We start from the raw sequence: 27797 nt of genomic DNA on the forward strand, positions 1-27797 counted from the left end.
ATTTATTAGATTGGGTGGATCAATTGGTTAAGCATCTGCCTTCGGCAGGTCATGATCATGGGAGTCCTGGGATGGAGCTCCGTCCCAGATCAGCGAGGAGTCTGCCTCTTCTCGCCCTCTGCCCCTCCCCCTGCCCCTCCCCCCATCCTGTTCGTGCTCACTGGCACTATCTCAAATAAATAAAAAAATCTTAAAAAAAAAAAAAAACAAAACTAATCAGATTTTTTATTATAATGCTCAAGTTATAGTTTACTAATTACTACTTAAAAAGGTTCTTAATCTTCCTGATTTTAAAAATGCACAGTTTGGGGGGTTCTTTCGGGGGGGGGGTGTCTGGTTAATTATTATTACCTCTTAGTGTATTCACGTAACTTTTTGAAAGCATGTCTAGATTATATACTGGGTCCTTTATGTATCAAACCCAATCAATAGATGAGTATCAATCAAAAAGTAAGTAAAAAGTAAGTAAATACACTGATATATGCACTCAACGGTTTAGCTATATATAATAGCAAGGCTTTCCAAAAGGGGCTCAGGCCAGCAATAAATCCAACAGGCAAAGATAAATGGATCACAGGTTATAAATAAAACAATCTAGAAGAGATTCTCACCTACTCATCGTGGAAAGGTCTACTGGTCTCACCTCAAAACCAAAAACGAGGATTCACCATCAAATTGCAGCAATAACACACAATAAAATAATACACTGAAGAGGATACTTACATAAATACTGCATCTTTTTCCACAACAACAGCAGGAATCTTATAGGGAAATCCATACAGTTTCTGAACGATATATTTATATACTAAATCTATATTTTTGTTTTCTTTTACTGAAGTGTAAATAAGTGCTGCACCATCTGAATAATACTGTTAAAGAAACTTTTGGACAAATTCCATGAACATCAGGTACCATAAAATTCTGTGTTCTCAGCTTAACAGTTATATGCACAGCACTTTCAAAAATAATTCCAAAAGGTACATTATAGGGTAGTCAAGAATTTCAAAAGTATAAAATATATAGGCTAAAATGCAAATAAAACTATCTTTACATTATCAACTTCATTTAGGAGGGCAAAAGTCTCATTAAACCAAGAAAGTAAAGGTAAATTTAATAATACTGATACTGCTACTACCTCTCCATTTAAAGCACAAGAAGAGGTAATTGGCTTTGTTTTTGACCTTCCTAAACTTCACGAAGGAGGGATATTATTTATCAACAACTATTTTGCTTGCGTTTAAAAAAAAAAAAAAGGTGTATACTAGTATTTCTTGTGGTTTTCACTAGCCCCAGGAATTAGAACTTCAGGAGCAAAGCTCAGGGGACCTACTGAAGAGAAATGAACGAATAGGTATCATCAGGAAACTTTGAGGCATAATTCAAGGAAAAAGTTGATTTCATGACCAAAACTTGAGGTAACACAACCTCACCAGAGGATGTGTTAATTAAGGCAGACCCTACCAAATGATATGGTAGATCCAAAGATCAAGAGAGGCCTGTGGAAAAGGGGCAATGTGACTACTAACAGATGATGTGGTCAGAGTGACTATCAGAAATTCTATGGCCATTGCTAAGGACCACACTCTAGCACTGCCCACTGTGTCCTGAGATGACAACTTAAACCAAGGGAAAAGGCTGGGAATGGTCAAACTTCTACTTCTGGATTGGGATACTCATATTTATTAGTGCATGAACTGAAGCTTATGAACCTAAAAGTGGTATTGCTAAATAGGACTTCTCATAAAACTTAACTTGATAGAAACAAACATTATCATTTTAAGTAAAAATTGTGTGAACTTTTCATTAATGAGTGATCTTTTCTCATGAGAACCAACTTATGATATAGCTGAAAAATTTGTATTAAAACTAACATTTAAAAAACTTGGAAGATGATTTTAAGCGGCTGCCTTTGGCTCAGGTCATGATCCCAGGGTCCTGGGATCGAGCCCCACATCGGGCTCCGTGCTCCGCGCTCCGTGGGAAGCCTGCTTCTCCCTCTGCCTGCTCTGCCTGTCGCTTCCCTGCTTGTGCTCTCTCTTTCTCTTTCTGACAAATAAATAAATAAAATCTTAAAATAAATAAATAACACTATATCAAAAACTAATGATGTAATGTATGATTAACAAAATAAAAAAATAATGATTTTGAACTGTTGCCTTCACATACACACACACACACACACACACACACACACACGTGTGTGCCTCACTATCTTGAAGTGACTTCTCAGTTTGTATTCTTTTAAAATCAGTGGGCTCTACTAAAGGTCTGTAATTATTTCAGTGGACAGTCTCCTTGATTACATTTCTGTATGTACATTTTCAAGAACAGTATTAATTAAATGTTTAAAGAGACTGCTTGTTCCCAAATTTGCTATCTTCAAAGATAACAAAAAGTCTATAGACATCTACTTCAATTACTCCCACTTTTTTTTTTTAAAGATTTTTATTTATTTGATAAGAGAGAGACAGCGAGAGAGGGTACACAAGCAGGGGGAGTGGGAGAGGGAGAGCAGGCTTCCCGCAGAGCAGGGAGCCTGATGCAGGGCTTGAACCCAGGACCCTGGGATCATGACCTGAGCCGAAGGCAGACACTTGATGCTTAACGACTGAGCCACCCAGGCGCCCCCAATTACTCCCACTTTTTGTCTTCTTTTTAAAGTCTCTTATGTAGACAAATGCCCTTCAATTCAACCAAGTCAACCATTATGTGACAGGAGAAAAGAAAGGGCCACAGAGAGGACAAAGTACTGAGGAGAAAAGGGGAAAGGGAAGCTGCTAGTATCAAGTGATATTATTCATTATTCATCTAGGCTTCTTGTAAGTGGTCCTTAAATTAAATGTCCATTAATGAAAATGAAAAACTACAGACACTATAAACATGTATATATTACTTATGATTCCTACCTACTGCTAATGTCATCATTTCTTCACTTTTCAGACACAAAAGCTTTGTTTAGGGAATGTAACCATAGACTCTCTAATCCAAGAGGGGTGGGTGAGAACAGCTCTCCTCAGTGCACTCAAGCTGTGACAAAGTTTTCAATAGCAAATTCTCTTTAAAAGCATTCATGTGCAACCCTCATTTTATCCTTCTTTTAGCTCTGAATGTTATTCAGAGGTTCCTCCAATCCTTGCAACCTAGACAAGATTCCTTATAATAGGTTTTCTAACCTTGTGATTATCAAAATCACCCAGAAAGCTTTTTAAAAGTAGAGATTCTTCAGCCTCACCTTGAAATGTTCCAATTCAGCAAGCCTTAGCTGGGCACACCCAGATTTTGAAACCATTGCATTAGACTATATGTAGAGATGGTAACATAGTGAACATGTTAAAAATGGGAATACACAAACCTAAATATTGATCTTGCCCCAACACCACTCCCAATAAATGAATACTGCTTTATAATCAGAATGTTTACAATGTCAACTCATTAGAATTTTCCAAAAAGACTGATACTTGATAAATGATTTTTCTCAGGCATAATCCTTTAAAACACAGCAAATCAAAATTACATATTTCAATACTTGCTTTTATAGCTCAAAATACCCAGATATAAATGATTTGGGAGCTAAAATGAAATTTCTAACCAGAAGCAGGAGGAAAAACGTTTATGGAATTTCTGAAGTCCATCAATTTAATTCCATTAATTAAAAAAAGCAGGGGTGCCAGCGTGGCTCAGTCATTAAGTGTCTGCTTTCGGCTCAGGTCATGATCCCGGGGTCCTGGGATCGAGCCCCACATTGGGCTCCCTGCTCAGCGGGAAGCCTGCTTCTCCCTCTCCCACTCCCCCTGCTTGTGTTCCCTCTCTCTCTGTCAAATAAATAAATAAAAATCTTAAAAAAAAAAATTAAAAATATAAAAAAATAAAAAAGCAAACAAACAGGTAAGGTACATTGCACTGATGAATGCAGGAAAAGGATACACTGTAAACAAAACTTCCGGATATGTGACTGAATAAAATCAAAATGTTCATCTCTGTAGTCATGTTCTTTCTCCAATACACTAATGGCATCACACTGTTGAGTTAAAATAATTAAGAAAAACAATAATATTAACTTTAATCAAAGTTAAATATAATGATTTGAACAGTTTTAGAATGAAATGGGGGAATTTCACAAACCTACCACTCTGATATGGTGACTGAACATCAGACTATTAGAGTATCCATTACTCTTACATGTCTAAGTTGTTTTAGTTAGAATCAAGACTAAGGAATAATTTCCTTAAAAAGTATTAATGTCCATGTTCTATTGAATGATGAAAACACCAAAGAGAAAGTTTCGGTACATAAAGGAATGAAGAGTAACAGGACAAGCAGATGGTTGCTCACACTTGCTGACTCAACAACTCCTTTTGACTTAAACGAAGTTTTTAAGTTCTAAACTCTATTCTAGTTCTATAAAACACCGTATATCTGGGAGTCTGCACCCTTCCCTATTTCCTCTTTGCTCCTCTGTTTATCTGATAACTCTTAAATGACCTTCATTTCTTTTCTGGTTCTTCTGTTGACTCTTACTACAATCTTACCAACAGCAAAAAAAAAAAGGCGAATTACAGGCTATTTTTGAAGTGTCACCTGTACGGTCACTGAGACGATTCTGAATTCTGCTTGCTACAGAAAAATGTTACAAAAAAATAAACATGATATCCAAATTACTTCACCAAAACCTCCTGAAACTGAAGGTATGAAACTAAAAATAACCCTGTAATAATAATGTTCATTATACCTAATATTAGTTTGAGGTCAAATCTGACATGCAATTTTTTGTTATGCATATATACGTCATACAACATAGTCTCTGTATAATCATGATACAGCATGTTTGTCCATTTTATAGAACACAGAGTAATTACTTCAAATTACTAAAGATATTTATAATTATTGTATTGTTGACTTACAATACTTTTGGTGGAACATATTTAAATGCAATAAGAGGATCTGGACCTAAGGCAAGACACTTAGTCTCTCTGAATCTCATTTTCCAGAGTCTTTAAGAAGAGTTAAACCGCCATTATTTCTCTGTCCTGAGACACCTCTCCCACCACCCCCCCTACACATTTTAAAAGCTCCTAAGCTAATACAAAACTGAAGATTGTCTTAGAGTCTGTGAAATACAGTAGATAATCTCTTTTGGCTTAAAAATCTTATGACTCTGACTCATTTGATACTAATTCAGGTCCCTTTAAGCTTAACAGTTTTCCTTTGAAAATAAGAGGTTTTTATAAGAGGCAAGTTGTGCTATAAAACAGGGAAGTATCTGCCAACAAACAGCTCTCTGTCAAACAAAATAAAGCAAAAACAAACCACACACAGAAGGATTCTAGTGTGAGAGTTTAAAAACAGTTTTAGAGAAAAGGTGTAAGTAACAACTACACAACAATCACTACTTGAAAAGCAGATACCAGATTTTGATTTAATTATTTTAAATGCTACCCCCACCCTTTGTTACTGATAATTTTTGTAGAGTTTAAAATAAAACTTAAAAATACTTTTTATCATTTTTATTCCACAGATGAGTAAGTGCCATACCTCCCTTCAATTACATGTGCAAGTTTTTACATGTTATGGAAAACATTAATAATTTTAGATCTCAAAAAGGTTTGTATGTTCTGTCATTTCCTTAATATTCCATGATCTATAAACAATAAAGACATACTACTCAAGACCAAATGGGAAGAAGATGAACTTGAACTAGAAATTATTTTTAAGGGAAATTTGATTTTATTATAAAGTGTGCACAGTGATGGAACTAAATTAACAGAATTTGGTAATAGCAATCCTATCAGAACCTCTTTAGTAAATAAATAAAAAGCCCTTGATAACTGCGTATCAACTTTACATAATGAGTGCTGGTAGGTGTTTAAGTCTATTTTAAGGGCATAATCTTCTGATATTAGGATATTAGTGTATCACAATTTATTGTGGAAAGTATTTTATAAAAATTAATACCAAAGTTACCATCTTACCTGTAGTATTTCTAGTCAACTGACTGGACAATGAAGTCTAATTGAAATTAGGAATATGAATTCAATCAAGAACAGAATATTTGAAGTAACGTTTTCTTTCAAAGAAACTAGGACTAAGATCACAAAACCAACATGTGATTATCATTCAATATTTTAAACTATTATTTCTATTTGTTAAGAAAAAATATCTAGGAAAGCTAGGAAATCTCCTCCAAAAGGAGGCTGGAAAACAAAACAGCTGTTTATCCTTGGTTAATAGCAGTAGTAGAATCTCTAGGAAGGAAGCTAACCTTTGTGCAAACTACTAGTACTGGGATGCCCAAGTTATGTGTAAGTGTGTCCGCACCCAGAGGTAAAACCACACTGTCGTCTTTGTCTTCCTGTGACCCAGTATTTCTTCTCTGAGGAGAGGCTGGGAAATCTTCTCCCGGCTCTACATATTCTTGGAAGTCTCTAATCACTGAAAATTAAAGTAAATAATTTAATACATAGTTTAGAAATTGCTTTATTTCAGCAGGTAGCTTTTTCTGCCATAATCTAAATATGTATTTTATGAGACTTTATACTTAGTCTTGCATAAGAGAAGAAACAAAAAGTTTGAGAAATCTGTTTCAAAGACAGGACAGAAACACTAGACCCACATTAATTATGAGGAGGCAGAATACAACACTGAGTGGCTTCAAAGAGTGGGGTTCAATGTAAGCCCAGTTCCGTCTGTGCAAATTACTTCGGGTAAGTCACAATCTAGTTTTGCTTCGCTACATTCTCTAATTCACAAAGGGCACTGAGAGGATAAAAAATAGGTGTGTGTGTGGGGGGAGGGGAGGGGAGGGGAATGTTCCACAATTTAAAAGTCAGACCTACGGGTGCCTGGGTGGCTCAGTCGGTTAAGCATCTGCCTTCGGCTCAGGTCATGATCCCAGGGTCCTGGGATCAAGCTCCACATCGGGCTCACTGCTTGGGGGAGCCTGCTTCTCCCTCTCCCTCTGCCCCTCCCTCTGCTTGTGCTCTCTCACACTCTCTCTCTCAAATAAATAAATAAAATCATAAATGAGTGAATGAATGAATGAACGTCAGACCTAGATGACTTTCTAACATTACTTTCCTTTCTCTAAACCCTTTACTCAGGTCTTTTCCTTTTTACCTAGGTGCAATCTAGGTGCAATTCACTCTGTAATTCTGGTAAGAATTAATGAGATATTACCAATGCTGATAAATTTTTAGAACTCATTTGCAAGTCTGTCAAAACCTCCATTTAACAAAAAGTTAATGTGAATGTATTAAGAGCCTTAACAATGTATACTTTGACTCAATGATTACTCTTTGAGTAATTCTCAAGGAAATAATCAGTGATGCAGGATGTCTACATAAAGCTGCTTTCCATGTTTAAAAGCAAAATAACACATCTGGAAACAAATCCACAGCATAGGATTAAAACAGTATATGAGGGAATTCTATACAAAGCCATAAAGGAGGAAAACTGTCTTAAACTTAGATGGGGTCAAGGAAGAGGGAACCTTGAATAGTTGAGTGCAGTTCCTCTAGGAACATAGGGTAATGCATACAACCCTAGCAGATCTGGTAGCTATTACCCTTCAAATCAGAAGCTGAAATCTAACAGTGGTTCTCAAGTTTTAGCATGCACCAGAGTAACTGATTGAGTTTGGGGTAGAGCCTAAGAATGTGTATTTCTGACAAGTTCCCAGCTGTACTGATACAGTACCGGGTCCTAGGACCCACAAATTGAGAACCAGTGCTACAGTATAAACTTTTGGGGGAAAAAAGACCCACAGACAATGGCCAAGAGGGAAACACAGGTATAAACTAAAAGCAGTTACACATTTTTTTCAGTGATTTAGGACATACATTCTCCTAAATCTCTACTATTTCCTAGCATATAAATTCCAGTAAGCTGTCAATTTTCTCCTAGAAGTTATAATCAGCTAACAATAACAAAGAAAAGCAGCATTCATCTGTATATTTTCTTTTTTTTTTTTTTTTTTTTTTTTAAAGATTTTATTTATTTGCGAGAGAGAGAATGAGAGACAGAGAGCATGAGAGGGAGGAGGGTTAGAGGGAGAAGCAGACTCCCTGCTGAGCAGGGAGCCCGATGTGGGACTCGATCCCGGGACTCCAGGATCATGACCTGAGCCGAAGGCAGTTGCTTAACCAACTGAGCCACCCAGGCGCCCTCATCTGTATATTTTCTTAAGCAAAGTACAACACTGGCAAATGAAGAGCTCTCAGTGAAATTAAGAACTGTGACAACTGGCTTACAATTTGTAAAAAATGACCTGTATCGTTTTCATAATTTACTTGAAAATTTCCAATTTACATGGGTATATACAAAATACATACTTTGTAAATCATAAAACCAGCTTACCATCTTTATGTTGTTAACGTTTTTGGGGCACATTTCATTTTGACAAGGTTGATAAGATTGCTCTACTTATTAAGAAATGAAAGTGCTGAAAATGAACAGCTGAAGAAAGATTCAATTTTTTTTTTTTTTTTTTTTTTTTAATCCTGAAACCTACTTCTCAAAATGAACATTTATGGCCTTTCAGCAAAGGAGAAAAGACACCTCTATTAAAGAGTCTGCCATTATGTATAGGTTTCCAATTTAAAACTACATTAAAACCTAGCACATCAAATTGAATTTCAAAAGCAGTAGTCACATTATGTATCCTTCATTAAACCTTATTAAAAGTAAAAAATTCCTACAATTACAATAGCTAGGACATAGGTGTTTGAAATCTATATTAGTATTTCTAGACTACTCACACTTTTGTTCCATTTCTTTCATTTCTTCAGGAGGAATTTTCAATTTGTCAATATGTTCTCTAACAACACTTGCCCATTTCTGTAGAGAATCCAAAGCAGTCCAAGGCTTTGACATATCCACAACCAGCATAACTAGAGTGTCCTTCAGAGAAATGGCATCCAGTGAAAATTTAAGGAGGCCCTTGTGATACAGGTCTCCATCTAAGATCCATACATTACATCTTGTTTGATCTATAATAGACAAAAGAAAGTTACCAAGGCAATAGGATTAAGTTATTTCATTATCCAACTAACAACACTACTTGGTATCTTAGGGCACCTCCACAGGAGAGGTCTCCTTTGACAAGGTTCAACTATTTAGGTAGGCCACATCTATCAATTTAGTAAAGGCCTAACAAACATTCAGGAAAATGATTTAACTGCCAACACAGAACACCAGCAGCCTCTACTTTCTTTTTCTAAATCTCAAATCACCAACATGAATTACATGTTTCTATTCTTACCATCAGGATCTCTCTCTCTCTTCTTACCAGCAGAGATAGCCATGCATATTCAAGATATTATACACAAAAATGAGAAGACAAGTGATGTATACAAGAAAAAAATGGCTGATCATATTGAAAAAAGCAGGGGAGTAGATGACATTTTTGTGTCAAAAATGAGAAGGTGAAAAGGGAGTCAACAAAAGAAGCCTAGGATACTATTATTCCACTCTCTGAGGGAGAAGTGAACTGAAGCACTGAGATTCTTCAAGGCCAGCAAGAAACCTAGTCTGCACACCAGAATACCTTAAGATGTTAAAAAATATCACTCTATGAATCCCAATCCCAAACCAATAAAAGTATGCCCACACAGAACTACTCACTGACTAGCGTGACAGACTAGGACTCCTAGTGAAAAATGACACACTAAGAAAAGTCAAAGACTAATATGAGCAGCAGTGCAACTTGGAAAGGCCTCAGGAAACTTGTTTTACATATAAATGACACTCACCTTCCCTGTCTTCATCATGAACATTTAAGTACAAATATTCTAACCCTCTTCCTTTCTTGTACTCTTCTATTCCCTGAATTTTTCTTATTAAGCTTGTTTTTCCAGCTCCATCTTCACCTGTAAAAGAGGACAACTCTTTTTAATTATAATATAGATTATTTAAGGATGCTTTCTAGTGTCAACTGAAAAACCCAACTGGAACTAACTGCAACCAAAAGGGTAATTTGATGGAAGAGATCTAGGTAATTATACAGCTAAAGATGCAGACTTCACCTCCAAGATTCTTTGTCCTGGTGTCTCAGCCCTTCCTGTTAAGTCTGGTTCTACCCTATTACAAATGGCTTCGTCTGTGGGTACTTTTCAGGAAGTTCAACTCTTATGTCATCCCAGTTTAATATACAAGGAACAAAAGACTCTCCCTACTGGCTTTCAGTCTGAAGCACCTCAGGTAAAGACTCTTAACTGGCCCAGTTTGGGTCATGTACCCACCCACGGGCCACACTCATGGAGGATGGATGGTACATCAAAACTGACCAGGGCAGGGAATTCTGGCTGTAGCCTCACCAAAACCATGAAGTCATAAGAAATAATAGTAAAGGAGAGAGGTGGGGGTAATATATTGAACAAGAGTAGAAAGAATGTAGAACAAACAAAAATAAAATGTAGACTTAAAAAATATTAATAGCAAAAACACAAAAATCAAGTGTTAGCAAGGATGTGGAGAAAAAGGAGCCCTCCGGCACTGCTGGTGGGAATGCAAACCGGTGCAGTCACTGTGGAAAACAGTATGGAGGTTCCTCACAAAGTTAAAAATGGAACTACCTTACCGTCCAGTAATCACACTACTGGGTATTTACCCAAAAATACAAAAGCACTCATTCAAAGGAATACAGACATCCCTGTGTTTATCGCAGCATTATTTATAATAGCCAAACTATGGAAGCAGCCCAAGTGCCCATCGATAGATGAATGGATAAAGAAGATGTGGTATATATATACAATGGAGTATTATTCAGCCATAAAAGAATGAAATCTTGCCATTTGCAACAACATGGATGGAGCTAGAGAGTATAATGCTAAGCAAAGTAAGTCAGTCAGAGAAAGACAAATACCATACGATTTCATTCCTATGTGGAATTTAAGAAACTAAACAAGCAAAGGGAAAAAACGAGAGAGACAAACCAAGAAACAGATTCTTAACTATAGAGAACAAACAGGTGATCACCAGAGGGGATGTGGGGAGGATGGGTGAAATAGATGAAGGGGATTAAGCGTACACATTTATCATGATGAGCACTGAATAATGTGTAGAATTGTTGAGTCACTTCATTGTACATCTGACACTAATATAACACTGTATGTTGACTATACTGGAATTAAAATAAAAAACTTGGGGCTCCTGGGTGGTTCAGTTGGTTAAGCATCTGACTCTTGATCTCGGCTCAGGTCTTGATCTCAGGGTCATGAGTTCAAGCCAGGAGTTGGGCTCCACGCCCAGTGTGGAGCCTACTTAAAAAATTTTTTTAATTAAATTAAATAAAAAACTTAAAAGAAAAAAATGGGGAGCTGGGTGTGGGGATGAGCTAAATAGGTGATGGGTATGAAGGAGGGCATGTGTTGTGATAAGCACTGGGTGCTGTATGTACATGAGGAATCGCTAAATTCTACTCCTGAAATGGAACTACAGTATATGTTAACTAAACTGAATTTGAATAAAATCCTGGAAAAAGAAAAGAAAAAGAAAAAGAAAAAAACCCTGCATCTTTATAAATACCTCAGATAGAAATGGTAGGTAACACATGAGAGTTTGTCTGCAGAACATGTCTTCATTGGCCTTCTCAGATGTTTTATGAAACAGGTTTATTTTCAGATGTCTGCATTTGCCATCAAGACAAATCACGTCAGAGTTCATTTAGATGTAGAAAAAGTGACAGCTGCAGAAATTGGTCATTTTAATGGAGGCTTAAGACTTATGAAAAGAAGAAATGGGCTTAAAATGTGTGTAAAATATGAATGTTCAATTTTCAACCAACTGTAGCTTCCAAATGTTGTTAAAGCTGAAGAAGAGAGGAGTAGTGGATAGAAGTTTTGCTCCCAGAAAAATTCTGTTTCAGTTAGCAAAGTGCTTCTTCAGACATCGTGAGAATCTTCTCTGTGCCAAGCACTATGTTAGAATATTCTTGGGAATAGATATTGCTTTTGCCTTCATTCCATTTTCTCCTGAGAGTAAACAAGAGTCACACTCTTGAGAAGGCTGACTTGGATTCTCTTGCAAGGCTTGAATTATTACCATGCTCCCACAATCTTTGTGACTAGCCTGGTCCCAATTTTCTCATCTCTAAGTAGAGAGGAGTTCATTAGATGTCCGTACAGCCTGCATGTGTCTATGAACTGTTCTGTATTCTCAATGTGAACACTTCCAATTTGTTGCCAGAAGTGAGAAATTCTGAAATTGCAGGGTAGGGAAAAAAAATCTCAAACTACCGTATTTACCATATTACATTTATTTGATAGTATACTCTTTTTCAAAATTAATGTTGTAAGATTTATCTTAAAATGGATCTCCAAGGTGCTGAATATTAAGAGGCACAACTATCATCGTTTAAAATTTCAGGAGCGAAGAAGTTACTAGTATAATAAAACAAACTTTATTCCCAGTCCTTAGAGGTAGAATCAAGAGAATAGGAATATATCCACCTGTCACTCAGAGGCAGCCCACAAAGAATGCATTAAATCATTTTCTTCTTCTTCTGAAAATAGAAATGACCCCTGGGAGCAGAAATACCTTTTTCTCTTATGAGTCATAATGTAAAAATAATAAACAGTATTATTTTAATGGCCTCTAAAATAGCAGCACTGTTGCATATTGGAAAGAGTGTGCTTCGAACTTAAATTTTTATGAATTTAGATCTTGCTCCTGTCATTTCCCATGAAACTTTGAATAAGATACTTATCTTTGGCAGTTCTGAGCTCCAGTACTGTCATCTGCCAAATGGGAGATAATCACTGTTCCCCATTCAGGGTTATGTTAGAATTACTGTTGCTTAAATGAATGTAGAGGGCACTCTGGAAAGGATTGCAGCTCCTGCTATGGAGCTAGAAACAGAAGCCACTGATGGCTCCATCTGACTAGGATATGGACCAAGGGAGCAGTTAACAATCCTTTGTTTTTTGTTATATAGAAACACATTGACAGACTTGAAATTTTATCCTTTTTCTGTCCTAACTTCTTAGGCTTTTGTATTTCAAACTCATTAATACACAATAAGTTTTAAAATAATCCCGAAGTAGATTAAGGGAACAAAATTTATACCTTCATTCAGGGATTTGTGAAATTCATTAATATTTTGGGGCAATTTTTGTTGTCTGAGACCAGATGTATCAGTGGCTGCCCTGTAAGAGGCTTAGGAATGTACATTTCACTATGGAAAGTGCAGAGTTAACAGGCACTGTAGTCACAGGTACTTTCTGGGTACTGGGGATACAGCAGTAAACAAAAAACAAAAATGCCTGTTCCGCTGGACCTTTTGAGGGTAGGGGGTGACTAAGTAAAATTTGTCCATGTTAGTTAAGTTCAATGGAGAAAAATAAGATGAGAAAGAATAGGAATGTAAGGGAGGTTGAGATTTTAAATGAGGTGGTTAGGAACGGCCTACCCAAGGAAGTGATATTTGAGAGAAGGCAGAAGTTTAGGCAACATAGAGGTTTCTAGAGAGAATATGTTCTAGGTAGAGGGAACAAGCATTTAGAAAGTCTTTGAAGTTGGAATCTTACATTAATAATTATATAAGCGAGTGTCTGCGGGTAAGATAGCAAGAGAATGATACTGTTTTTGTGCATATTGAAACGTGAGGTATTTATGGGACATCCAAGTAGTGATGACCAGTAAGCAGTTCAGGAGAGGCTGAGGCTGGAAGGAAATCTGTGGGTCACTGGTATAGGTGGTGTTGAAGTTGTGTGTGGAGCTGCTCCCGGAATTACATTCAGAGTGAGAAGAGCAGAAGTCTGAGACAGAAACCCTGGGCAACACAAACGTTGCGTGGGGATGGAAAAGCAGCCTGCAAGGAAGACTAGGGACCAGCCACCTCAGAGGTCAGTGGTACAGTAGGAGAGAGGGATGTTACTGAAGCAATGGCAAGGGAGAGCCTTCTCTGACTTCTGAGTCTTCCTCCTCCTCTCTCTGCCAGCTCCCAACCAAGTCTGCCTTGAGTACAGCTGTCCCCCCTACTAGCTAATACCTTAGTTCAGGCCTACCTCATTTCTTGCTAGGACTCCATTAATATCGAGTTACCTAGTTTTCTTACTCCTAAATTTATCCTTGTCAGTCAGTCTTCCACACTTCTGCCATAGCAGTCTTTCTACAATACCTAAACACTGCCAGTGGCTCCCCATTATCTTCAGGATAAAGTCTGACCTTCTTGGCCTGGCAAAAGATGCCCTTCCTGATCTGGCATGCCGTACTTGTTCTCACTTTCCAACTCCTTTTCCCCCTCACATCCTAAAGCTCATGCATTCAAATTATTTGTCCTTTGTAGAAAGACACTTCTTTGCCTCCAGGCCTCTGTATATGCTTTCCTTACTGCCTGGAATGACTAACTGTCCATGGCTCATTAAACACCACAAGATTTGGCTAAAGTATTACCTACCGTCTCTACAAAGCCCTTTCTGACTTCCAGGCAAAACCCTAGTATTTCCTTAGGGCTGGCTTCCTGGTTTGTTGCTTATCTCCAGCGTAGTCCTAATGACAGTATCTTGAAATTATCTCGTTTGTTTTCCCTCTCCAGTTTATGAGCCTCCTAGAGGACAGTGGCTTTGATATAAGGATCTTTGTATTCCTAGTGCTCAGTGTAGTAAATGTCTAATGCGATGGTTCTCAAAGTGTGGTACCTACACTAGCAGCATCAGCAACATTGGTTACTTGTTAGAGATGCAGATTCTTAGAGCCCGCCCCAGAAATCCAGGAGGGAGGCCCAGCAATGTGTTTATTAAGCAGCCCCAGGTGAGTGTGGCACATTTGAGAATCATTAGTCCAATGAAATGAATGATGGACATTTACTCAGAGGAATAAACTCTGGTCTCGTAAGTAGGGGAGAACTCTTCAACTTCAGTTCTCAGAAAAAGGAAACAGCCATGCTCTAGTGATGGCTATAAGAATTTAAAATAGAGCATATGTAGTTAAGATTGACTGTATTGTTGATGTCGTGAATTTGGATTCAAAACCTATTTGGAGCCTATGGATTTAAACCTTTACAATTAGAATTAGATAAACTAAAAGGAAGATACAAACTTGTTATTTAAAGAACCACTCCATAATATTTTTTCTTTAAAATTCAATTAGCCAACATATATTACATCATTAGTTTCAGATGTAGAATTTAATAATTCATCAGTTGCATACAACACCCTGTGCTCATATCACATGCCCTCCTTAATGCCCATCACCCAGTTACCCCATCCCCCCACCCACCTCCCCTCCAGCAACCCTCAGTTGGTTTCCCAGAGTTAAGAGTCTCTCATGGTTTGTCTCCCTCTCTGATTACTTCCCATTCAATTTTCCCTCCCTTCTCCTATGATCCTCTGCACTGAAGAACCACTCCATAGTATCACCACTAGAGATAACCAAATCAGTGACTATTTCTAGGTGATATTATTATGGTTTTGGGTCTTTTGCTTATGCTTATCTACAAGTGTACATTTTTAAATTCAGAAACCTTTATATTTAAGTCATTTGAAATACTAAAAAGTTGAAATAAACCGATCTGATTCTGACCCTTTTTTAAGGTATCTTTTTATTTTCTAACATCTAAACTAGGAATTAAAGAGAAAAGATAAATCCTGGGTTTAAAAAAATGAAGTTTTATCTGATTACCACCTATTTTTATGGATGCATATATACTTTAGAAAATTAGGCATTTTATTGTTGATTTAAGCTTCTATTTACAAGTCTGGGCACTAAGTTTTTGCCTATAATATGTAACATTGTTTCTGTGGGATAATCAGTTTTCAGTTGATGTCAATTTAACTTAGAAGACTCCTTTCAGGAAAGTAGCCTGTCATAAGAGAAATGTCGATTCTTTTCTAGTTCTAGAATAGACTCAGATTTTTTAAATTAATAAACTTTGAGATTTTTACATTTATTTTTTAGAGAGAGAGAGAGAGAGCACACATGTGCAAGTGGTGGGGGAGGAAGCAGAGGGAAAGGGAGAGAGAGAATCACAAGCAGATTCCATGCTCAGCGCAGAGCCCAAGACAGGGCTTGATCTCACGACCCTGAGATCATGACCTGAGCCAAAATCAAGAGTCAGACATTCAAATAACTGAGTCTCCTAGATGCCCCAATAAACTTTGTTTTTTAGAGGAGTTTTAGGTTCACAGCAAAACTGAGTGAGAAATTCAGAGAATTTCTGAATATCCCATCCCCACATCTATACAACCTCCCAGACTCTGGACACAGAAGTACATTTATTACAATCAGTGAACTGACATTGACATATCATTATCACCCAAAGAGTCCACTGTTTAGGTGAGCGTTCATTCTTGGTGTTCTACATTATATGGGTATAATGACATGTAGCTGCCATTACAGTATCATACAGAATAGTTTCACTGCCCTAAAAATCCTCTGCTTTGCCTATTCAGACTCTTTAAAAGAAAGTTTTCACAGATCTCCTCACATGATGATTTAAATTATTCTTATGTCCAGTGCTCCTGAATACTGAGGTGACTAGATATAAATGCTTTAAATTCTTTTTGTTTACAGTTTTGTTTTTTTTTTTAAGATTTTATTTATTTATTTCACAGAGAGAGAGACAGCGTGAGAGGGAATACAAGCAGGGGGAGTGGGAGAGGGAGAAGCAGGCTTCCCGCCGGGCAGGGAGCCCGATGTGGGGCTGGATCCCAGGACCCTGGGATCATGACCTGAGCCGAAGGTAGGTGCTTAACTTAACGACTGAGCCACCCAGGCGTCCCTTGTTTACAGTTCTTGAATAACTACTTGAAGACATTATATATTAAATGCCATAAAAATTACAGAATTGATAAAATTCAAATTAGCAATCAATATAACAAATGATGTTTTGCTGAAATTAAATGCCAGTATTGGGTTTAATAAACTTTGTATTTATTTATGTATTTTTTAATGTATTTTTTATGTATTTTTTACTAGTTAATTTCATTATTTCCATTTTAAGCACGACGGATCATCATGGAAATACTCATTGTCAATTATCATAGATATTACTATTTTCAACCCAATCTATTATTTTATTGGTCTATTTTAATAGTACACTGCAAAAATAGCCCTGAAAAAGAAGTACTTATTTAATGACAAGTTCTTTATTGCCTATTCAAGGTGATACTTATTGCTATGAAATGTTGGAAAACAGTTCATAAAAAGAACCAGTCTGGCTAATACAACCGAATATAATACAAACTGCTCTGGGATACTTCCTTTGAGCCTGAGATTTGTGTGTCCTCTCTCTGTTCTGTCTGCATTACGTGGCCTCAGCTTGTCACCACCAGGACTATAAACACCGATGCAGGAGTACTGCAATCTTGTGGCAGCATTTAGATCCAAAGATGGTCATTCAGAAGATCCAAGACATATATAATTTTTTTTAAGTTTAACATGAAAATGAAAACAATTTTAAAATTTTCAGAGAACTCATCAATGTTCTCTAGGAATAAGTCCCTAGATCTAAGAAACTCAACTCACCTTTATTATAAGTATTAACATGATATTGCTAGTAACTAAGTTCATGAGACAATAATATGTAGTATTTACATAGATTTACAATATTAAAAAAATCCTTACCAAAACACTGAATAGCTAGCCTAGTTTTAAAGTTTTTAAACTTGTGCCAAGTTTATTTATTTTTTAAAAAGATTTTATTTATTTGAGAGAGAGAAAGAGAGAGCTTGAGAGCACAACAGCAGGGGGAGGGGCAGAGGGAGAAGCAGAGGAGGGAGCCAAATGCAGGGCTCCATCCCAGGACCCCGATCCCAGGACCCCAGGGATCATGACCTGAACTGAAGGCAGACACTTAACTGACTGAGCCACCCAGGTGCCTTATAACTTGTGCCAAGTTTAAATTGCATTAATTTCTTGTTATTAATATTTTTTATTAAGTTCTTTATTTTAATTTCAGTATAGTTAACACACAGTGTTATATTAAGTTTCAGGTGTACAACAGAGTGATTCAACAATTCTATACATTATTCAGTGCTCATCATGATAAATGTGTATGCTTAATCCCCTTCATCTATTTCACTCATCTGCCCCACTTTCCCCTCTGGTAATCACCTGTTTCTCCTCTATAGTTAAGAACCTGTTTCTTGGTTTGTCTCTCTCATTTTTTCCCTTTGCTTGTTTAGTTTCTTAAATTCCACATAGGAATGAAATCGTATGGTATTTGTCTTTCTCTGACTGACTTACTTTGCTTAGCCTTATACTCTCTAGCTCCATCCATGTTGTTGCAAATGGCAAGATTTCATTCTTTTTTTTTTTTTAAAGATTTTATTTATTTATTTCAGAGAGAGAGAATGAGAGAGAGCACATGAGAGGGGGGAGGGGCAGAGGGAGAAGCAGACTCCCTGCCGAGCAGGGAGCCCGATGCGGGACTCGATTCCAGGACTCCAGGATCATGACCTGAGCCGAAGGCAGTCACTTAACCAACTGAGCCACCCAGGCGCCCAAGATTTCATTCTTTTATGGCTGAATAATACTCCATTGTATATATATACCACATCTTCTTTATCCATTCATCTATCGATGGGCACTTGGGCTGCTTCCATAGTTTGGCTATTATAAATAATGCTGCGATAAACACAGGGATGTCTGTATTCCTTTGAATGAGTGCTTTTGTATTTTTGGGTAAATACCCAGTAGTGTGATTACTGGACAGTAAGGTAGTTCCATTTTTAACTTTGTGAGGAACCTCCATACTGTTTTCCACAGTGACTGCACCAGTTTACATTCCGGAGGGCTCCTTTTTCTCCACATCCTTGCCAACACTTGTTGTTTCTTGTGTTGTTGATTTTAGCCATCCTAACAGGTGAGACGTGATATCTCACTGTAGTTTTGATTTGCATTTCCCTGATGATCAGTCGTGTGTCTGGCCATTTGTAAGTCTTCTTTGGAGAAATGTCTGTTTATGTCCTCTGGCCTTTTTTTTTTTTTTGGTCTTCTGCCCACTTTTCAATTGGAGTATTATTATTATTTTTATTTTTGGGGGGGTGTTGAGTTGTATCAGGTCTTTATATATTTTGGATACCAACCCTTTACCAGATATGTCATTTGCAAATATCTTCTCCCATTCAGTAGGTTACCTTTTAGTTTTGTGGATTATTTCCTTCACTGTGCAGAAGCTTTTTATTTTGAGGTGGTCCCAAAGTTTATTTTTGCTTTTACTTCCCTTGCATTAGGAAATAAATCTAGAAAAATGTTGCTACGGCTGATGTCAGAGACATTATTGCCTGTGTTCTCTTCTAGGATATTTATGGTTTCAGGTCTCACATTTAGATCTTTAATCCATTTTGAGTTTATTTTGGTGTGTGGTGTAAGAAAGTGGTCCAGTTTCATTCTTTTGCATGTTGCTTTCCAGTTTTCCCAACACCATTTGTTGAAGAGACGGTCATATTCCTTCCTGCTTTGTTAAGATTAAATGACTATATAGTTGTAGGTTTATTTCTGGGTATCCCATTCTATTCCATTGATCTTTGTGTCTATTTTTGTGCCAGTACCATACTGTCTTGATTACTACAGCTTTGTAATATAACTTAAGTCCGGAATTGTGATAACTCCAGTGTTATTTTTCTTTTTCAAGATTGCTTTGGCTATTCAGGGTCTTTTGTGGTTCCATACAAATTTTAGGATGGTTTATTCTAGTTCTGTGAAAAATGCTGTTGGTATTACAAAGATGCAGTTTTGTTCTACTGTTATATACATCTTCTAATCACATTATTTGTTAGACTATTTTCTTCTCTTTTTATGTCTTCAGGCACTTAACCCATGGCCTCTGCCTGGTTCTCTTCTCACTATACAAACATGCTCCTCAAAAGTGAACACCCACTAAATTCGTATCACACACCAATCCATTCCCCATCCTGCAGCTGAGTGATCTTCCTGCAACAATCTCCTCGTGCCACTTCTCCTTCTTAAGACCCTTCGGGATATTCTAGTTAATGACATACAAAAGCTGAAGTATTTAGAGTGAAGTAAAGTAGTATCAGCAACTTACTTCTAATGCATAAAAAAAGGGGTGGGACAGTGAACTGCTTATGTGATAAAGCATATACAGTTAAGTTTAATAGTAGAATCTAGGTTTGGGTATATGAATATTCACTGTAAAATTCCTTTAACATGTTTGGAAGTTTCATAAGATGTCAGGAAAAACCCTCAGGGTCTTCCTGCTGCTCTTGCCATAAAGTGCAAACTATAAAGCCCACTGTTCCTTACAAAAGCCACCTAATTTTTCTGCCCCTCTCCCACCATGTCCCACAACCCACATGCGAGGCTCCAGCCATTCACGTCTTGCAGAGCATTAGAGAGGGTGGTCTCTCCCAACTCTGAATCTTCACACATGCTGCCATTTCTTTCTGGAGTATTTCTTCCCTTCCCCTCACATGTGGGAGAACCGCAGCTTATCCTGGTCTCAGTTTAGTTTGCTCTAGAAAGCTTTCTTTGCCCCTTAAGTCTGGTTAAGTGCACTCCCTCATACTCCCAACAACACACTGTACACTTAAGACACTTCGGTGCAGTGTGTCAGCTCATTTATGGGTTTCCTTCAGCAGAATGTAAGTCTGTCAAGTCTGTCCTCCTTCATTCAACAAATATTCTTTGGGCAAGTTCTCTTAACAGTAAGCAGGATATAAAGTCCTTGCTTTTAAGGTACTTAGAGATAAGAAATTACCCTATTCTTAACAGACACTGTCCCTGCTTGCTCAACAAAAACAGAAACCATGTTGTCTTAGTCTTTTGGGGCTGTTATAACAAAACACCATAGGCTAGATGGCTTTTAAACACCAGAATTTATTTCTCACAGTTCTGGAGGCTGGGAAGTTCAAGATGAAGGCACTGGCAGATGTGACATCTAATGAGGGCTTGTTTCAGGATCAGAAACAGCTGTCTGCTCACTGTGTCCTCACATGGCAGAAGGGGTGAGAGAGCTCTCTGGTGTCTCTTTTATAAGGGCTAATCCCATTCATGAGGCCTCTGTCCTCATGATCTAATCATCTACAAAAGACCACACGCCCTAATGCCATCACTGTGGGGTAGGATTTAAACATACTCACTTGGAAGGTACACATTCACCCTAGAGCGCGCATGCTATAGTCAGAAGATCCTTTACCAATGTTCATTACCTCTTAATCACAACTACAGTCTCTATTTTCGTAACTATACCTCATCTGTAATCACTTGTCCTGGGCCTTTCCCCACAATCTATTAAAATAGATTAAAATCCATTCATATCTGTAAAACTCAAATGGCTACCTCTCATCAATAACAGATCAATTAATTGTGTAAGCTCATAATACATACCTCTTTCACTAAACTTAGAAAAGCTTGGACTGAGTTGTCAGTACTCAGCTCCCTGCCACAGCCAAGATTAATATGCTTGACAATACTAAAAAGTCCATCATGAACCCCTTCTCTTTATTCAATTATGCAATTAGAAGGATTAAAAAATATTAAAATGCAGGATACCTATATTTGGCATTGACAGACATTTAAAAACCATCTTTACTGGCCAAACCACTCAAGAAACAGAAGTCACTAAATTCCAAATTATTTCTGGAAAAAAAAAAAAAACAGAACAAAAGAAAAATAGCTATATACATACTTAATTCTAAGCAATTAATATATCTTTAAAGTGGCAAGCAGGGCAATGGGGCTTATGTGGTTTCAAACCCAAAGTAATCTACAGATTCAATGCAATCCCTATCAAAATTCTAGTGGTATTTTTCACAGAAATAAAACAAAAAATCCTAAAATGTGTATGGAACCACAGAAGACTCTGGATACGTAAAAGCAAACTTGAGAAAGAAGAACAAAGCATGGAGGCATCATGCTCCCTGATTTCAAATTCTATTACAAGTTACAGTCATTAAAACAGTATGGTACTGGCATAAAAATAGACACATATATCAATGGAACAGAATAGAGAGCCCAAAAATAAACCCAAGCATATATGGTCAATTAATTTATGACAAAGGAGCCAAAAATATACAATAGGTAAAGGACAGTCTCCTCAATAAATGATGTTGGGAAAATTAGACAGCCATATGCAAAATGAATCTAGACCACTATCTTACACCACACACAGAAATTAATTCAAAATGGACTGAAGACTTGAACATAAGATCTGAAACCATAAAGCTCCTAGAAGTAAACATAGGTGGTATGGCAATGATTTTTTAAAATCTGACTCCAAAAGCAAAAGCAACAAAAGCAAAAATAAACAAGTGGGACTACATCACACTAAAAAGCTTCTGTACAACATGGGAAACCATCAACAAAATAAAAAGGCAAACTACTGAATGGAAGAAAATATTTGCAAATCATCATATCTGATAAGGAGTTAAAACGCAAAATACATAAAGAATTCATACAATTCAACTAGCAAAAAACCAAACAATACAATTCAAAAATGGGTAGAAGATATGAACAGACATTTCTCCAAAGACACACAGATGCCCAACAGGCACATGAAAAGATGCTCAACATCACTAATCATTAGGGAAATGCAAATCAAAACCACTATGAAATATCACCTCACATCTGTTAGAATGGCTAATATCAAAAAGACAAGAAAAAACAAACGTTGGAGAGGATATGGAGAAAAGGAACCTCTGTGCCCTGTCGGTAAGAGTCCAAACTGGTGCAGCCATTGATGAAAACAGTATAAGGTTTCCCAAAAAACTAAAAATTTTGATCATATTTTGACCATATGATCCAGCAACTCCATTTTTTGGGTAACTTATTCAAAGAAAATGAAAACACTAACTTGAAAAGATACATGTACCCTCATGTTCATTGCAGCATTATTTATAAAAGCCCAGATAAGAAAACAACCTAAGTGTCCACTGATGAATGGATAAAGATGATGTTAGATAACACACTGTTCAGCCATAAGAAAGAATGAAATCTTGCCGTTTGTGACAACATAGATGGACTTTGAGGACACTATGCTAAGTGAAATTAGTCAAAGACAAATGCAGTATGCTCTCTCTTATGTGTGGAATCTAAAAAAAAAACAAAAACAAAAAAACCCCCAAGCTGATAGATCTAATAGAGAACAGATTAGTGGTTGCAGGGATGGGAGGATGGGTGAAGGCTGTCAAAAAGTAAAATTAAAAAAAAAGAAAGTATTCAATGCCAAATACATAAATAAAAGGACCAAAGACAACCCCCCCCCCCAGAAATATAGGAATATTTGGGTGACTTTTATGACACTAAGTGGCATTACAATACATCAATCAATGATACAAACTATTAAAATCACATAAACACTTCTTAGAATCACTTAGAGTGAGATCTTAAAATTCTCCTATATTATCAAAACCACAAAGAACCACGGAGAGCATGGAGAAAAATAAACAAAATAAAAACCATCTCTAATGACCAGACCACTCAGGAAACAAAAATCACCAAATTCCAAGTTATTTTTGAAGAAAACACAGAGCCTAATGGTTTGAGCAGTAATATAAAAGAAAAATAACTATAGATATACTTCATTCTATACAATTAATATAGCTTTAAAGTGGCAAATAAGGCAATGTGGCCTGTGTGGCTTCAAAAAATGTTGGAAGAATTCATCTACCTGTCATGTATAAACTGTAAGAAAGCTTTACCTTCGGTTCCTCGGCCTTCAGCTGGCAGTGAAACAGACATACTAGCTTTAAGTATGCCAGCCAAATAGTTAATGATCTGTAAACACAGATTTACACAAGTACTGAGAGCTCCTGTTGAAACAGACTAAGATGAAAGTCCTTCTATAAAGAACCCTTTAATGATGATGCTAAAGTTATTCTCTAAATATTTTATCTAAATTTTCATTTTATATTAGATTTTCTTAAAGAGGGCATATTTTACAGATATTTTTAAAACAAACTGAAATATTTCATTAGATCAAATTATATTCTAATAGGGCTGTTTTCATGTCCTCATCCAGGTGCCAGGAAACTTTTTATGTAAAAGGACTAAATAGTAAATATTTTAGGTTTTGCAGTTCACATAAGGTCTCTGTCACATATTCATCTTTGATTTTTTATAACCCCCAAATCTTTAAAAATATAAACAAACCAACCCCATTCTTGGCTTGCTGGCCATACAAAAATAGTCTACAGGCCAAACCCTCTTAGTGGATGGACCAGAGGAAAGACTTGTTGATCAGATTATAGTGAAATTCCTCACAGCAAATAAGCCTGTATTCCAAATTATTTGTCTGAGTGCTGTTCAAATAAGTCACTCTCTGTAAGCCAAGTATAAGATCCATGCACTTAAAAGAACTTCAGTTTTATTTTAATTTTTTTAAAGATTTTATTTTTAAGTGATCTCTACATCTAATGTGGGACTCGAACCTACAACCCCGAGATCAACAGTCGCATGCTCTACCGAATGAGCCAGCCAGGTGCCCCAAAAGAACTTCAGTTTTAGCATAAAGCAATAATAACCATCAATTCTTACTTCTTTTCAGTTCAATTTTGAAAATAAAATTGACTACAAAACAAAGTTTCTGTAAATTCCACCAAAACAATAGAGGGGTAAAGGTATGCTCATGATACTGTTTTATCACCCCAACAGATCTCTAATTCAACACCACAGGTAATGTCCATAAACTTTACATGATAATTTAATTAACAGATCCAGAAATAGGAAGATTCAGAAGATGTGATTTCTAACTGTAACAATATCACAATTAGTTGTGTAAACCTGGAAAGTCAAGTGTTTCCATTTGCTCCCCATGTTCTAAGTAGAGGGGGGTAAAAGCAGACAAAATTTATGGTGATGGACTTAAAGTTCTATGACTATTATCAATTCATTACTTCTTGGTCAGTGATACACCAGAACTAAAATTCTTTTATAAGATATCAACAGTGTTTTAAAAATGTAACATAAAAACAAGAATCACAGGCGCCTGGGTGGCTCAGTCAGTTAAGCGTCTACCTTTGGGTCTCGTCATGATTCCAGGGTCCTGGGATCGAGCCCCGCATCAGGCTCCCTGATCAGCTGAGAGCCTGCTTCTCCCTCTCCTCCCTGCTTGTGCTCTCTCTCCCTATCTCTGCTCTCTCTCTCTCCCAAATAAATAAAATCTTAAAAAAAAAACAACCCAAAAATCACATGAAAACGAGCAGTCAAAGCAAAACACTTAAGTACTCATAATATATTAATAATAGCTATCTTGAACACTTCCAGTGTATGCCACTGTCATAAGTGTTTTACAAACATTATCTCCTATAATCCACATGATAATCCTAAAAGGTAAATAGTATAATCTGAAAGATTAAGCAATTTGCTAAAGAAGGGTCAGGATTAGAATCCAGCAATGCTCCTAAACACTACAGACATTGCCATTGTACTTGGAGCAGCTTCTAGTCTTCACTTGAGATAAACAGGGATGACAAAAGGTAAAATTAAGCTGTACTCTGCCTCCCTTTTCTCCCAGGTTCCTCTCCTGTTGTGGTGGAAGGCTGAGACACTGTGCTCTTCTTGCTTTGCACAGATTTGTGTGCCTGATACCTGCTTTCTGTGTAGAGCTTTGATTCACATCTCCACAGCTATATCGGATACATTATGGCCTACTGCATCATGATAATCAGAATAGAAAGAATTCTAGCCTTCCATATTCCTTCTTTATCCAAGTGAGATACCAACATTGTGAAGTTGACATTTTTTATTTGGCCTGACATTTACTGCATATTAGGTGTTGCCACTATTAAAAATATATCATGTGTAGTGTTTTGAGACTCCAATGACATATTGGTATTTTATATTGGTCAGTCAGTGACCTATTATGTAAAGGGCCAGATAGTAAATAATTTAGGCTTTGTGAGCTATATGGTCTCTGTTGTAAATACTCAACTCTCCCCTTGTAGTCCTTTCAGATAAAATAACTTACCTATTTTATCTGAAAGCTCTGGTGACAAGAGCCATGAGGGGTCTTCACTGGAACTACTTTTGGGCTCATACCTGCTATGTGGCCTTCCATAGGTTATCTGGATGACCCAGGCAGGGTGGGGGCTTTTGGTTTGCTCCCCATCTCGCAAAGAGCATCTCCTCCCTTGCCTCAGCTGGCAAGAACAGGGAGAGGCTGTTAATCAGCTGCAGCATCTGCACCCCGTGGTTCTAAGTAAACATGTACGCAGGATGTTAAGACTAGATCCCTCTAATATGTCAAGGAGTACCTGTACAGTGGAAAGTTAGACAAACTCAATTTTGAATCCCAGTTCAGCTGTGTAACCTGGGGCTCAAAACCCTCTTCTGTAAAAGAGTGAACATGCTATATAATAAAGCAGAACCTCCAAGCAACACGCATAACACACGATGTTCCCATCCCATCTGTTGGCCAAAGCTCTACCTTTGAATATCATCATTCAGTAATCCACATTAAAAAACAGAATTTATCCTTTATCATTTCCTTCACTCTCTCAGACTGACTAGACATGAACTGAAAATCACTGAGTTTAATTAAATAAAGATTTATCATAGCCAATAAATGCTAATCCCAATGGTTATTAACAGTTCCTATGCTCCAGTAGGTCAAAGTTACACTAAAGTAACAGTTTTTAATCAATAAATACAGTATATATTCTACAGTTCAACTGCCTTTAAATTAGGATGCCAATTTTTAACCTATCTACCAGACAGGTAAAGATTAAAGTGAATAATCCTTAGTGTTAGTAATGGTGCTAGGTAAACAAGTACTCTCACATACTGATGGTAGGAATGTAAAATGGCACAACTTTCCTAAAAGACTGTTTGGTAATATATAGAAAGACCCTAAAGATACATACTTTTGATCCAGCCATTCAACTTACAGGAATTTATCCCGAAGATAATATTGGGCAAGTGGAAAATTAAATACAACAATAATCTGTCTACCCATTGATTACAATTATGGCATAACTATACATATTATTCAGTCACTAAAAGGGAGGAAACCATATCTATTATCATGGGGAAAAAAAAACCCAACCCTGATGAATTAAAAAAAAAAAAATCTGATTTCAAAATAGTATATAAGGTATGAGCCTATTTGTTTAAAAAACAAATACAGGGACACCTGTGTGGCTTAGTCAGTTAAGCGTCTGCCTTCGGCTCACGTCATGATCCCAGGGTCCTGGGATCGAGTCCCACATCAGGCTCCTTGCTGAGAGCTTCTCCCTCTGCCTGCCTCTCCCCCTGCTTTTGCTCACTCTCTCTCTCTCTCTGACAAATAAATAAATTTAAAATCTTAAAAAAAAAAAGCCCAGACCTTTAAAAAAAAAAACCAAATAAACAGAGACACATAGAAAAAATGAACACTGGTCTCTCTAGGTGGTGGGATCATGTGTTTTCATTCTTATCTTCATAATATTTTCTCTCACTCTGACAAGAAACATGTATTACTTTACAATTTAAAATAGTGACTTCCAATTTTGAGAGGAAAGTGCTTTAAGACATAATTTCTTTTAGTTCTTTTAATCCCAGTAAGTATGAAAGAATCTCAGCTAACAGATCAGGAGGTTGTAATTCACCCACAATCCCACAGCTTCAAACAGTAGGAAGGGCTGACTCCCAGACTTGGTGCCTGTAGGTAAGGATCCCACCACACCTGAGCTGCCCTGGCCTTTCCACTAGTTTTTTAGCTACTGCAACATGCTCCCTTAGGCGGCAGCCACAGTGTTCTCCTCCCCATCTTACTTAGCAAAATTTTACTCAGATACCACCTTTTCTGCAAAATCTTATGTGACCTATTTAGCAATTATTTCATACTGACACATTTGATTTTACTACTTTGAGTCTTTTCCCACAGGAGTTTATAAGCTCCTAGAGGGCAGGGACGGAGTCCT

At 37.1% G+C, this 27797-nt stretch overlaps 1 protein-coding gene across 4 annotated transcripts in view; it reads right to left on the reverse strand.

The window, feature by feature from the left end:
- Positions 1-27797, reverse strand: part of DYNC1LI1 (dynein cytoplasmic 1 light intermediate chain 1) — a 40513-nt gene that overhangs the window by 7096 nt on the left and 5620 nt on the right. For 2 of the 4 annotated variants that reach the window (XM_044915837.1, XM_021678842.1), the window contains exons 3-7: positions 9747-9863; positions 8754-8984; positions 6260-6429; positions 3925-4018; positions 724-859 (exon numbers count right to left, since the gene is read on the reverse strand). In XM_044915837.1, the coding sequence (XP_044771772.1) occupies positions 724-859; positions 3925-4018; positions 6260-6429; positions 8754-8984; positions 9747-9863 (748 nt within the window). The remainder of the gene's footprint in view (positions 1-723; positions 860-3924; positions 4019-6259; positions 6430-8753; positions 8985-9746; positions 9864-27797) is intronic. The other 2 variants (XM_044915838.1, XM_044915839.1) reach the window with 2 other exon arrangements.

This window comes from Neomonachus schauinslandi, chromosome 1 (genome assembly GCF_002201575.2).
Source record: "Neomonachus schauinslandi chromosome 1, ASM220157v2, whole genome shotgun sequence".
In the NCBI taxonomy this organism is placed as follows: Eukaryota; Metazoa; Chordata; class Mammalia; order Carnivora; family Phocidae; genus Neomonachus; species Neomonachus schauinslandi.